Source organism: Oncorhynchus mykiss, chromosome 10 (assembly GCF_013265735.2).
Source record: "Oncorhynchus mykiss isolate Arlee chromosome 10, USDA_OmykA_1.1, whole genome shotgun sequence".
Classification (NCBI taxonomy): Eukaryota; Metazoa; Chordata; class Actinopteri; order Salmoniformes; family Salmonidae; genus Oncorhynchus; species Oncorhynchus mykiss.
In genome coordinates this window covers 18692557-18706148 of record NC_048574.1, presented here as the reverse complement: position 1 = coordinate 18706148, position 13592 = coordinate 18692557, and the positions used below count along the sequence as shown (strand labels likewise).

At 42.6% G+C, this 13592-nt stretch overlaps 1 protein-coding gene across 1 annotated transcript in view; it reads right to left on the bottom strand.

Annotated features, from left to right (window-relative positions):
- Window positions 1–714: 714 nt before the first annotated feature.
- doc2b (double C2-like domains, beta) overlaps window positions 715–13592 on the bottom strand; it is a 60990-nt gene continuing 48112 nt past the window's right edge. The window contains exons 7-8 of the mRNA XM_036934557.1: window positions 1356–1460; window positions 715–1103 (exon numbers count right to left, since the gene is read on the bottom strand). Coding sequence (XP_036790452.1) covers window positions 715–1103; window positions 1356–1460 — 494 coding nt within the window. The remainder of the gene's footprint in view (window positions 1104–1355; window positions 1461–13592) is intronic.

Sequence of the window (13592 nt, the reverse complement as noted above, 5' to 3'; positions counted from 1 at the left end):
ATCTTTAAAAAAGCGGGAGCCACAAATTGGCGAGACACCATTGCTGTGCAAATGAGACCTAATTGGGCTTGAGTTGTGCCAGCGGGCGTTCTGGCTGTGGAGGGCAGGGATAGCGGTGGGGGATCCCATACTGGCATTACACCACACCCACTGGCAGAAACCGAGAGAGACAGGGGGTCTTGTCGGGGCTGGAACACCCGAGGACAGGGTTTCCTTCCTGGGATGGAGAACAGGAGCTTTGCTCAGTATTTACATTTTACATTTGTCAGAGGGCTAAGGGGGGTTCAGCTCTGTAAGCACTCCTGTTCAGGTTTCTTCCGGTAGGTGGGTGTGCACATACTGCTTCCGAATTTAGAGACATTATTGTTGGGAACGCAACATGGAAGGGAGAGCGCAAACAAGTGCCCTTCTTGGGCACCAACACCTGTTGCTCTGAGCTCACATCCCCTCAAGAGTCCTCTACACAGAGTCAATCTAGGCCGGCTTGACATGGCAGCCAAAGCGGTCAGAGCTCTTAATTTGCAATGCATTGCAACAGGCTAGACTTGTTAGATACTGGCCTAGTGTGTAGGGTTAGGCAACACACAGGGGCTGATTCACTCTCTCACCTCTGCCCTTATTGATTAGGCCTATGAGATGTGAAAGCAGTGTAAACAACACCTTGTCTAATAAAAGGTGATGTGGGTCCACACAGCATTCCCATATTGCTTAAATCTAGCTCGTCCTGTCAGGTCCGTTGAAAGTAGTCAACAAGAACAGGGGGAAGGGAGGGGTTTGATGGATTAGAACACACTCTGGGTATAATATGGGACTTTTATCCAAGGCCACATTGAAAGTCACACCTATATGGCCAATGCAGTACATATTCCACAACCCTGACCATGCTCTGTCTAACCGACTGAGCCATTGGAGCCACATAGATAATGTTGAGTTCTGGGTGTACTCACTGGGGGAGGGGAAGCTGTGGTCTGTGTCGTAGTCCTCAGGGGGAGCGGTGCTGTGGGGGGGCTTGCTGGTTAGGCTGGAGCGGCTCTCTGACAGCAGGCTGCCCTGTGGTCCCCAACCCAGCCCTGTGGGGGTCCCAATCCACCCCCCACTGAACACTGTGGACAAACACACAGGGCCAATAGGTTAAAAGGCACAGTCTGAAAGATTTCCTACTGTTCAATAGTTTTGCTGTTCATTGTGATTGATATTGATTGTTCAAGAATAAAGCTCATCAATGGCTTACACTCGAAGTAAAACTGTCTTATCCCCATACAATTTATAAATCAAAGGTTGTATTACTCCATTGTGTATATTTGTGGTGTCTTATGCATGCCAGGGTCAGAGAGAAGGTATACAGAGGGATGTACCTGAGTCAGTACGCTGCTTGCCCTCAGGGAGACCCTGGCTGGACACCTTGCTCTTCACGCTTCCCTCACTGTGGTCCGACTCACTGTCGCTGCCACTAGACACCACTGCAGACACACAGAAGAGACAAGACAAGAGGGCACGTCAAATAGGGGATTATAACAAGACCAGTAGGTATCACATAAAAACAACACAACACCTTAGCTCTTATATCAAGAGATCTGAACCTCTTGACGAAGTGACTAGGTGATTCTCCTACAATATAGACCACGTGTAAATTAATAAAAAAGTTTAAAAGGGACAGCCCAGTGTCACCCCATAATGGCATTAATGTGTTAATTAAGAAGTTATGGGCGTTATTCATAGGGCTGGGCGATATGTGCAAAATATTATATCACAGTATAAAAAATAAAAAATGAAGGTATTTTATGTTTTTGAACAATAAAAGTTCTGAATTTGCTTTATGAGTAGTGCGTGACCCTAGGTTGGCAACACATACATTCTAAGTGAATTCAATGGGTCTTTCGCCATTCTTATTGCTTTATACTGTTCAATTTAACATCAACCCCCCCAAAAAAATCTGCATTTTCATCAGTTTCTGCATTTCCTGCACTCATTTGAGATAATTTCCATACTGCCACATAGGGCTGCACGATATGGGCAAACAATCTAGGCCTTATTTTTAATCAAATGTTGCAATTGCGATATCAAACAACTGTTGGAATCATGGAAATAGAATGACTATTCTAGTTCTATAGTTAGAATATAATAGTGGGCACTTTGAATACAGTGTTGTTTGACTTGACCACGAATTAAAATACCAGGGAAGTGTTATTGTCACATGGTAGGAACCAAAGTGTTGAGAAGTGTTTCCTAGAGGCCCCTATAATCTTTGGCTACATTAAATGTTTTCTCCTAGCTACTTTATGTAGCTAACATAAGCTTGCTTTGCGTATTCCTCTTTGATTTAGAAGACACTGTTGCATAAACAACATGCCAATTTAGGTCTACACCATCACTGGTATTATCATGCTGTATAGCCAATTTACGTTTGCTCTGACTCAGTACATTTATTGGCTAGCAAGCGATTAGGATTAGCATTAGTGGCTAAAAACTTGCTAAGAAAAGACAAACTAGCTGTTTGCAGATGTAAGAAACAAACTTACATTATTCAGCCCCCTTAAGCCCCCTTAAGTTAATACTTTGTAGCGCCACCTTTTGCTGCGATTACAGCTGTAAGTCGCTTGGGGTATGTCTATCAGTTTTGCACATCGAGAGACTGACATTTTTTCCCATTCCTCCTTGCAAAACAGCTCGAGCTCCGTGAGGTTGGATGGAGAGCATTTGGGAACAGCAGTTTTCAGTTCTTTCCACAGATTCTCGATTGGATTCAGGTCTGGACTTTGACTTGGCCATTCTAACACCTGGATATGTTTATTTTTGAACCATTCCATTGTAGATTTTGCTTTATGTTTTGGATCATTGTCTTGTTGGAAGACAAATCTCCGTCCCAGTCTCAGGTCTTTTGCAGACTCCATCAGGTTGTCTTCCAGAATGGTCCTGTATTTGGCTCCATCCATCATCCCATCAATTTTAACCATCTTCCCTGTCCCTGCTGAAGAAAAGCAGGCCCAAACCATGATGCTGCCACCACCATGTTTGACAGTGGGCATGGTGTGTTCAGGGTGATGAGCTGTGTTGCTTTTACGCCAAACATAACGTTTTGCATTGTTGCCAAAAAGTTCAATTTTGGTTTCATCTGACCAGAGCACCTTCTTCCACATGTTTGGTGTGTCTCCCAGGTGGCTTGTGGCAAACTTTAAACGACACTTTTTATGGATATCTTTAAGAAATGGCTTTCTTCTTGCCACTCTTCCATAAAGGCCAGATTTGTGCAATATACGACTGATTGTTGTCCTATGGACAGAGTCTCCCACCTCAGCTGTAGATCTCTGCAGTTCATCCAGAGTGATCATGGGCCTCTTGGCTGCATCTCTGATCAGTCTTCTCCTTGTATGAGCTGAAAGTTTAGAGGGACGGCCAGGTCTTGGTAGATTTGCAGTGGTCTGATACTCCTTCCATTTCAATATTATCGCTTGCACAGTGCTCCTTGGGATGTTTAAAGCTTGGGAAATATTTTTGTATCCAAATCCGGCTTTAAACTTCTTCACAACAGTATCTCGGACCTGCCTGGTGTGTTCCTTGTTCTTCATGATGCTCTCTGCGCTTTTAACGGACCTCTGAGACTATCACAGTGCAGGTGCATTTATACGGCGACTTGATTAAACACAGGTGGATTGTATTTATCATCAATAGTCATTTAGGTCAACATTGGATCATTCAGATATCCTCACTGAACTTCTGGAGAGAGTTTGCTGCACTGAAAGTAAAGGGGCTGAATAATTTTGCACGCCCAATTTTTCATTTTTTGATTTGTTAAAAAAGTTTGAAATATCCAATAAATGTCGTTCCACTTCATGATTGTGTCCCACTTGTTGTTGATTCTTCACAAACAAATACAGTTTTATATCTTTATGTTTGAAGCCTGAAATGTGGCAAAAGTTTGCAAAGTTCAAGGGGGCCGAATACTTTCGCAAGGCACTGTATATAACTTTAGGGGATTTATATTAAGAAGAAAAGTTAATACAGTATCGTTGCCATCAACATTGTTGCATGTGCTGCATTGACCAAGCACACTGAACACAAGTGTCTTGTGGTTGAGGAACAACAAATGCACTCCTTGAGTGACAGAGGGCTGGGCTAGGTCTGTGTGGAAGCGGCATGGAGAGAGAGAGAGAGAGAGAGAGAGAGAGAGAGCGTGGAGAGAGATGACTCAAGTAGCAAAGTAAACTATAAAAATGTACTTTACACGTGGCACATCACATTTAACAAACCAAACATTCAAATACCGTTAAAGAAGGTAAAGTAAAATCCCAAACCGGTCCGTGCATCAATACCGGTATATCTTCAAATATGGTATACTGCCCAGCCCTAGTTATCCAGCTGCAGGTGCCTCTGTATGACCTGAAGAGGGGTTCCAGTTATCATGCAAATATAATCATAAACCATTATCATAGCACAGAGACAAGCTCTCGCTCTGCTGGGACCTTCTATTGGTCTAGTTCATACTGGTTTAAACAACCACATCATGCTAGCTGCAGTATCGTAAACGACACATGGCAGCCAGAGAGAGAAACTGAATCTGATTAAAATGTAAACCAATGGCTTCAGAGAGCAAGTTGCATAATCCCCTGTGCTTCGGGGTGTGCTGGGGCAATTTAGGAGTTAGGCAGGGGTGTAAGGGCACCTAACCAAGTCTGCGCCGCTCTGGCCCTCGCCATTGCATCACCCCACACTGGCCCTGATCAGTGGCCTGAGGCCAGTCTGCAAATTATAATTTTTTATAAAGGTGAGAGAGAAATAAAAAAATGCGGGAAGACCGGTGCGGGTCTGCCTTCCAATTTTTCGCAACCCATCTGCCATGGTTTCAATCAGGCAGGAAGGCTGGCAGTGCAAGGACTGAGTGTGTGCCTTCTCTCTCTCGCTTTCTCTCCAAAGAAACAGTCTCCTTCATTTATACACACACATTCACACATTCATATTGACTTGCATATACACAGGTGCAGCCACAAACCCACACTGTCATATTGTACACACACACACACACACACACACACACACACACACACACACACACACACACACACACACACACACACACACACACACACACACACACACACACACACACACACACACACACACACAATCCTTTCTCATGCTCCCTGTGAAATACCACCCGGCTCTTCAATCTGGTCTAATGAATACGGCCAAGGGAGCAGCGACTTCTATGTCATTGCTGACTCACGCGATTCCCTCCCGCACCAGCCCAAACTGTGTCAGCCCCGCAGGCAGGCAGCTATGGAGGTGAATATGAGTGCGTGTTTTGGCTTTTCAACTTTCCCCAATCCAAAACGACTGCGCGGATCAAGTGGGGAAAAAAGTTACTATTGGAGTGGAAAATGTAAAGTTCTCAACTTCAGATTGTGCTATGCAAAACATGACACCACTTTATACAGCCTAAGCCTCAAGGACCTTTTGAATTCAAGTTTTCTAGTGTTCTAGAGGATTACAGACAGCCAGATCTAAAAGGCATATTTCAGCCATTTTATGGGAAGACCTATATTTAGGTTTTTATTTCCAGTACATCTTGCTGCTCGACATCAATTCTCTGAGGATACCATCGTAATGTGCAGCATATGTGCAATTTCCTTCCATTGTGCCCTTGAGCAAGGCACTCAACTCCAAAACTACACCCAGAAGAGTTGCCAAGTGATTGACTCTGTACTTTTCTCCACCCTTATTGTGCCAACAAACATCTGGGGTGCAGAGGTAAACATCATTCACCTAAAAACACAGAGCTGCACAGCAATAAGCTAAAAGGAAATAAGGAGAGCCTCTGGCTGGTCTAGTGGGTAATGCTGCCTGCAGCACATATTGAGTACAGGTTAGCGTGCAAACTAATCCCACTGCTCTTACCTATATGGCTCATTCAACCTACACCCCTCACCCACACAACTATCTATCCCTATAAAATTTGAAAAATACGAGTGAAATTCCAGTCTCCTTAAAAAAATACAATGAAAAAAGGGAAACCAGTGGCATTTTGCGCGCTCTCTACATGCTTGTTGCTGTTGGCATATTGTTCCTCCCATCTCATTAAACAACCAATCAACAGCGGTGGCAAACTAACCAAATGAAGAGTAATGGCTTCACTGGAGGAGACACTCTGGTTTCAATTATTTGACTTCCCGATTCAGATGTGGGGCGGCAGGTAGCCTAGTGGTTAGAGTGTTGGACTAGTAACCGAAAGGTTGCAAAATCGAATCCCCGAGCTGACAAGGTCTGTCATTCTGCCCCTGAACAAGGCAGTTAACCCACTGTTCGTAGGCCGTCATTGAAAATAAGAATTTGTTCTCAACTGACTTACCTAGTTAAATAGAGGTTAAAAAAATACAAATAAATGTCATAGCTAGTGTGGTTGGGTAATGCAGTCAGCGGTCTCAGTGAGTACAATGTGTTTGTGTGACTCAGTCACACAGCGAAGGGCAAGAATGTGAGTGAGGCATGACTGAGGTGTTCATGACTGTGTGGAGACTGAGGTGTTAATGACTGTGTGGTCATGTTCTGTTATAATCTCCACCTGGCACAGTCAGAAGAGGACTGGCCACCCCTTATAGCCTGGTTCTAGGGAGTTTTTCCTAGCCACCGTGCTTCTACACCTGCATTGTTTGGGGTTTTAGGCTGGGTTTCTGTACAGCATTTTGTGACATCAGCTGATGTAAGAAGGGCTTTATAAATACATTTGCTTGATGGAGTAGATGGCACCAAATACAAATGACAGACTTCTTAGATAGAGGTCAAGATTTAACATGTCGCTCTAACTAACAGATTGAACAGCACTATTTGTGTAGGTTGTTTGCTAGTATAAAAAAAATAGCCCAAAATATGTATTGTCACACACACCAGAGACTTAGTGGTAAGTCTTCATCCAGTAGTACAGTATGTGTATTGCACCTGCAGTACTGTGGGAATGCACACGGCAGCCATTTTAGCGCTTCATTTGAACAAACACAATAAAGCGCATGGCTCACGTTGAGGTTTGACTAGGAAAGTGGTGTTACCCTCTCCTTCATAAAAATAAATCTACCTCAGAAGACATTTGGCCAAATAAACATTTTTAAGAGTCACCGTCTCGAGCCTACGCCACAGATGGCGTCTGCGTTAAAAGCGTGGTTGTTCTGTCAAGTTTTCTTATTTCTCCCTGTCTCTGTGAGCCAATTTGGAAGGCCCTGTTGAATGATTGGTAGCATCACCGGCAGGCTGGCTATCTCTACCACTTATCATGCAGAAACCTGGGGTCTCCAAAGAGAGAGAGAGCAAGAGCAAGATCTCTAATTTCAATTGATCTTGTCCACTTCGAATATGACTCATACCTCTGAACAGCTCGTTTTAAGCACAACTCACGGGCAAGGAATGTTCATTGGCGTTTTTTCAATATTTATCATCATCTTCAAAGCGTGATGTTTAAATGGGTGTCGGAGTAGGAAAACACACAGTGTGAATTTCTGCAGCGTTTATCCTGAATTACAGATTGAAATGCCTCCCTTTTTAGTTGCCAAATGGAGCACTTATTCAGGCACATCACTTAGTACGAGAGATTCATCCTGTTAGTGGGAATGGGGAGATTGTCACCCAAGTCAATGAAAGCACATTTAATTGATGGTCATGATGACATGCAGTGGCAGGGTTATAGAATTCTTCTGAGCAATGGTATACAAAGCCATTGACCTAGAACCTTCCTTACTTTTAAAGCTATGGACAAAGCCAATGAGATTGTACAGTTTTGTCATTTAAAATCACTGTTACCGATAGCCTTAAAACAGAACAGATGTATGGTAAAAGGAGAATGGATGTGGGACAGGTTCACTTGATTAAAAAGACCTGAATCAATATCAAATCTAAATGTATTTGTCACATGCTTCGTAAACAACAGAAGTAGACTAACAGTGAAATACTGACACAATGAGTAACGGATAACTTGGCTATATACCAGTACCGAGTCAATGTGCAGGGGAACGAGGAAATTGATGTAGATATTTACATATAAGTAGGGATAAAGCGACTAGGCACTTTATCCCTAAAGTGACATAGCAGTGGCTATGTGATGAGTCAAAAGAGTTGCAAAAAGGGTCAATGCAGATAGTTAAATAGTTAACCAATAGCTACCCGTACTAACTATTTAGCAATCTTATGGCCTGGGGGTAGAAGCTGTTCAGGGTCCTGTTCCGGGCCTGAAACTAACTTGTTGGTCAACCAGCCACAGTGGAAGGTAGATTAAAAAAAAGATCTACCAGCCACTCAGATTTTTTACCAGACAACACATTTTTTGGGGGCCAATGTTTTAGTCCTGTATTGACAGTTTGATGGCTAATTGGAGGTCATAATGGGATTTATTATAAGCGTCTGAATTAGTGTCCCGCTCCTTGAAAGCAGCAGCTCTAGCCTTTAGTTCAGTTGTGATATGTACGTACGGTCACGACGTGAATGACGTCGTCGATGCACTTATTAATGAAGCCGCTGACTGATGTGGTAAACTCCTCAATGTTATCGGATGAATCCCAGAACATATTCCAGTCTGTGCTAGTGAAACAGTCCTGTAGCTTAGCATCTGCTTCATCGGACTACTTCCATATTGAGCGTGTCACTGGTGCTTCCTCTTTGAGATTTTGCTTGTAAGCAGGAGGATAGTTTGATTTGGTTAGATTTGCCAAATGGAGAGCGAGGGAGAGATTTGTATGAGTTTCTGTGTGTGGAGTAAAGGTGATGAAGTGTTTTTTTTTGCTTTTAGTTGCACAGGTGACATGCTGGTAAAAAAAAAAGTCAGCAGACACTAGGAACGCTGGCTCTGGATGTGCATTTGTAATTTCTTGTTTGCTTATGGCCCTATACAGCTCGTTGAGTGCAGCTTTAATGCCAGCATCGGTTTGTGGTGGTAAATCTCGCTCAACAGAGAAGAGGGCATTTCCCATTTCAACCTTTGACTGAATGGAGATCCAAAATATATTATCCAGAGACAGAGCAACCCTCCCTCTCCCTCCATGTCAACCCAGCATCCCTCCATCCTATAGCGGGATATTATGATCTTTACTCGATTAGCACAGCCAAATACAGAATTTCAGGCACACTAATGAAACCCATTTTGGGAATTTACATAACTGATCTCTGATTAACCCAGGGAAATTAATTCAAATGATCTTGGGGCATTTCACCATGGAGGAAGAGCTGATAGATAGTCGGAGCTAACCGAAATGTAGCCCCAGACAATAAGGCTGCATCTCAAATGGCACTCTATTTCCTATAAAGTGCACTATATAGGGAAGAGGGTGACATTTGGGACTCACACCATTCATCTAGATAGGTGGGGCGAGGTCAAGCACAATATCTTTATCTATGGCCGATTCGAAACAACACAGGTCAATGAATAATAAGCAAGATGCTATTTGGACATGGTTGTGATTAGTAAAATGACTGGTTTCGTGCCTCGAAAAAGAAAAGGTTGATTAATACATGAACACGCACACGACTCACAAACAAACAAAAAAATGGTTGAAGCATCCACCCACACTAAGAAAAGGCTGTACGCTTTTTATTTAAGTAATATGTGTTCAGGTAGTGGAAATGTGTCTAATAAGCTATGTTTGTTAATGAATATTTATATTTTGTGTTTTTAAGTTATCATTTCAGTTTTACTTGGTGTTATCACTGTTACACACAATAAGTTACACACAATAAGTTACACACAATAAGTTAGACACAATAAGTTACACACAATAAGTGTGTAAGTAAAACAAACTCGTCATCCAAACACAGAATCCTCTGTATTCTAAGTGTTCTAAACTGGTGGATATTTTAATATATTTTAATGAGCCGAGCCAGTCATTAGACAGTGAATCATCTCCCTATCTTTAGAGCCCAGTGTCTCTCCATGCTGTGCAACAGCCACAAGGCTCCACCTAAAGCTGGAAATAGGACTGAGGCCAGACCAGTGCTCTCATTGCTCAATCTCACACTTCCCTGATGAGAGCCCTTCATGACTAGGAAGAGAGGTAGGGAGTGATATCAGTGCATGCCCGCTCACAAAACAAGGCAAGAATTGGTTCAGAATTCCATTTGTGTGTTATAGATGCACTAGATAAGTAGCCTATAGAGGTAAATTCATGGAAATCACCACTATGGATGTGGGAAGACTGAATCACAAAAGCCCATCAATCCCAACCCCAAAAAATACATGTGGTTCAAAAATCTTATTTGTGGCTTCATAGTTCATAAGAGTAAGATGCTTCACTCCAATCACTCAAATCAAATCATGCTGCCAGAATGAGGTTTATAGTAATGTTTTGCTCTTGATGCTGTATTGTTAGTCCTTCATGTTCTAATACTTTAATGTTACCCCTTCCTTGTGTTTTTTGTATTAAATAATTTTTTTAAAACAATTTGTTTTGCTCTTTGCACAATTATTTTGCGATACAAAAATGTTGCACTTACAGTACTACACCCCTGCAGAGTCCCCTTGTACCTTCCACTGACACAGTGTGGTGTTACTCTGCGTGCTTCCTTAGCTCCTAAAAACTATACTCAGATCAGCTTTTACACCTTCTGGAGTCTGTGTCCAGATTGTTTCGCGGTGAGCCCTCCCCTGCCTCTGCAGCTCTGTATCCGCTCACCTGCACTGAGGGGGTTGGCCACGGTGCACACAGGTCACAGCCGGAACTGCCTGCACCATCTGATCCCACTCGTGCTTTTTGCTGGGACCACAATGGCTGACCATGACTCAGCCTGGACTATTGGAAAGCACAGGTGAAGCGGGCCCAAACGTGACAAGCCCATAGCTCATGCTATATGATGTAATGTGAAATGTGTAATGCTATGTAATGTGTGCGTGTGCAGTGTCTTCTGAAGTGCTGATGAAAAGATGACTGTTTGGTAACCTAGTTCATCTGTAATGTGAAATAACAGTAGACAGTATGTTAATACAGTCTCAAATATTAATGTACTGGGTGTATGATTCATATTGTAATGATTATATTGCAGTGTTTCCCCTATATTCATTTAGCAGTGGCAAGCCGCTGGTGCTAAATCGTTGCTGCCACTCCAATAAATATATTTTAAAAAGATATGATTATCATTTTTGGCAGTGTAAACGTAAAACAACAAAAAACATATATAAAGTATGTTGAAAAGATAACAGAACTATATATACTGTATGTTTAAATAAGATCATAATTCAGAACTAACTAAAAAACTAGACAGTCAGAGAATCTAAAATTCCCCAAATGTCTTGGCATGGGGCTCTCAATGATTTTGTTATGTTTGAGTCACTCATATAGCATAATAACACAGCATAAGCTATGGCAAAATGTGTAAAATTGCAGGGAACTATCTTTAAAACGGTAAAATGTTCTCTCCGCCCCATGGAAAAATGTGTAGAATAGTAGGAAAGTAGCTTTAAAACAGGTTTTTTTTCTCAGCCCCATGAAGGGAGACTTTATAGAAATCCCCTTAAAAATCCCACAGGTCCACACCCTGACAGGTATGTGTAGTGACCTACAGTATACATAAAAATACACACACACATACATACACATACACACACACACACACACACACACACACACACACACACACACACACACACACACACACACACACACACACACACACACACACACACACACACACACACACACACACACACACTTCATGTGTATTGAACTATACAGGTTATGCACAAACACACAAGGTACAGGGAGTGTGCTATGCAGCACACACGCACAACGTGCACAACACACACACACACACTGAACTACTTCATTGAATTAAGAATAACAGATTGTTGGGTTTTACCGTGTTACACCCAATTTATTTAGCATAAATCGCTCGCTCTTTTTCCCCTTTTTTCCAACTGCTTACACACGTTTTCAAAACTGTCTCCTTTTTTTCAAAACTCTACACACAATTCCCAAAACTGCACACACAAAATGCAAAATGCCTCACATCTACTTCAAAATGTAACACTGCATTCAAAATGCCATAAACACATGTCAGAATGAAGCATTTGCATCAAATGGCAAACACTGCTTTCATAATAGTACATTTTTGGATATACTATGTTAACACTGTTGTTCTAAATCTAAAGCTCTTTGGTCTTTCATAGGCTTATATCTACATTTCAATACAATGTTCTACAGTGAAAGTAATCTGCCGAGAGGGGTAACAAGTACACTGTAAACACCAATGCAATGTAGAAACAGAAAATATTTATTCGGCCAAACATTACTGTTGTATACAGTAGCAGACAACAAAACCATAAACATATGTAAACCAAAAGTATATTCTTTAGAATACAGTAAAGAACACAAATGTGTGTGTGGGGTCCCGGGGGGACAGTCCAGTAATTGGTAGGGGGGGGGGGGGTGTCACCAGTGCTAAGCTACCATTCATCTCTTCTCCAGCCTGGGTCTGGCCACAATACTTCGTCCACATCACAAGATACGCTTTCTCTTGCCAAACGTCGAGGGAAGTATCTCCTAGCGTGGCGTATCCAACCTTGGACAGAGGCAACCTCTATGTCCCCACATGCGTCCTCCATTGCCTGGAGAAGCGACATGCGGGCATAGGGTTGGCGATCATACACTTTCCAGCGCCGGGCTGAGAAGAATTGCTCTATGGGGTTTAGGAAAGGTGAATATGGGGGTAGGTACAAAACTACAAATTGTGGATGGGGTGGCAAACCGGTTTTGGACCAGAACAGCCCAGTGAAAACTAACATTGTCCCATAAAACTCTAGCAGGCTCCTGATCTGGATCAGGGACAAGCATTGTGTAAATTGCATCCAGAAAAGTGAGCATATGGCCGGTGTTGTACCCAGTGTGGCATTGTGATGGAGGACCCCGTTTTGAGTGATGGCAGCACACATATTACCCCCACGCTGTCCAGGGACATTGGTAATTGTCCTCTATTACATTTCTTCCGCGGCGCCTGGTTTTGGTGAGGTTGAAGCCAACCTCATCCACATAAATAAATTCATGGCGAATTACATGGGCATCCAGCTCCAATACTCTCTGTAACAGACAAAAGGTTAAAGATGAGTAAATATGGTATGTCTGAAGTACTGGAAGTAGTGTTGTGTCGCATATTCTTGACTCTGTCAGAGTTTCTCTCAAATGGCACCTTGTAAAGTTGTTTCATCGTCACTCGGTGCCGTTGGAGGATGCGTTGTATGGTCGACAGGCTTACAGCATTGATGTTGTTAAATATGGTGTCATTATTCAAGATATGCTCTCTTATCTCTCGAATCCTAATTGCATTGTTGGCCAAAACCATATTTATAATTGCAGTCTCTTGTACATCTGTAAACAAGTGTCCTCGTCCTCCATGATGTCTATAGTCATTATATAGTTGCATACCTGTTCTCATTTCTGAAGGTTCGAATTATGGACGCCACTGTAAATCGACTCAAGTTGGGCTCGACTCTCAGTCCAGCCTCTCTCATGGTCAAACCGTGGTTGATCACATGATCAACAAGTGTTGCCCTAATCTCATCAGAGATGGCTCTCCTTCCTTCTCTTCTCTGCCCTCATCCTCTTCTTCCTTTTCCTCTCCCTCCTACTCCTCTT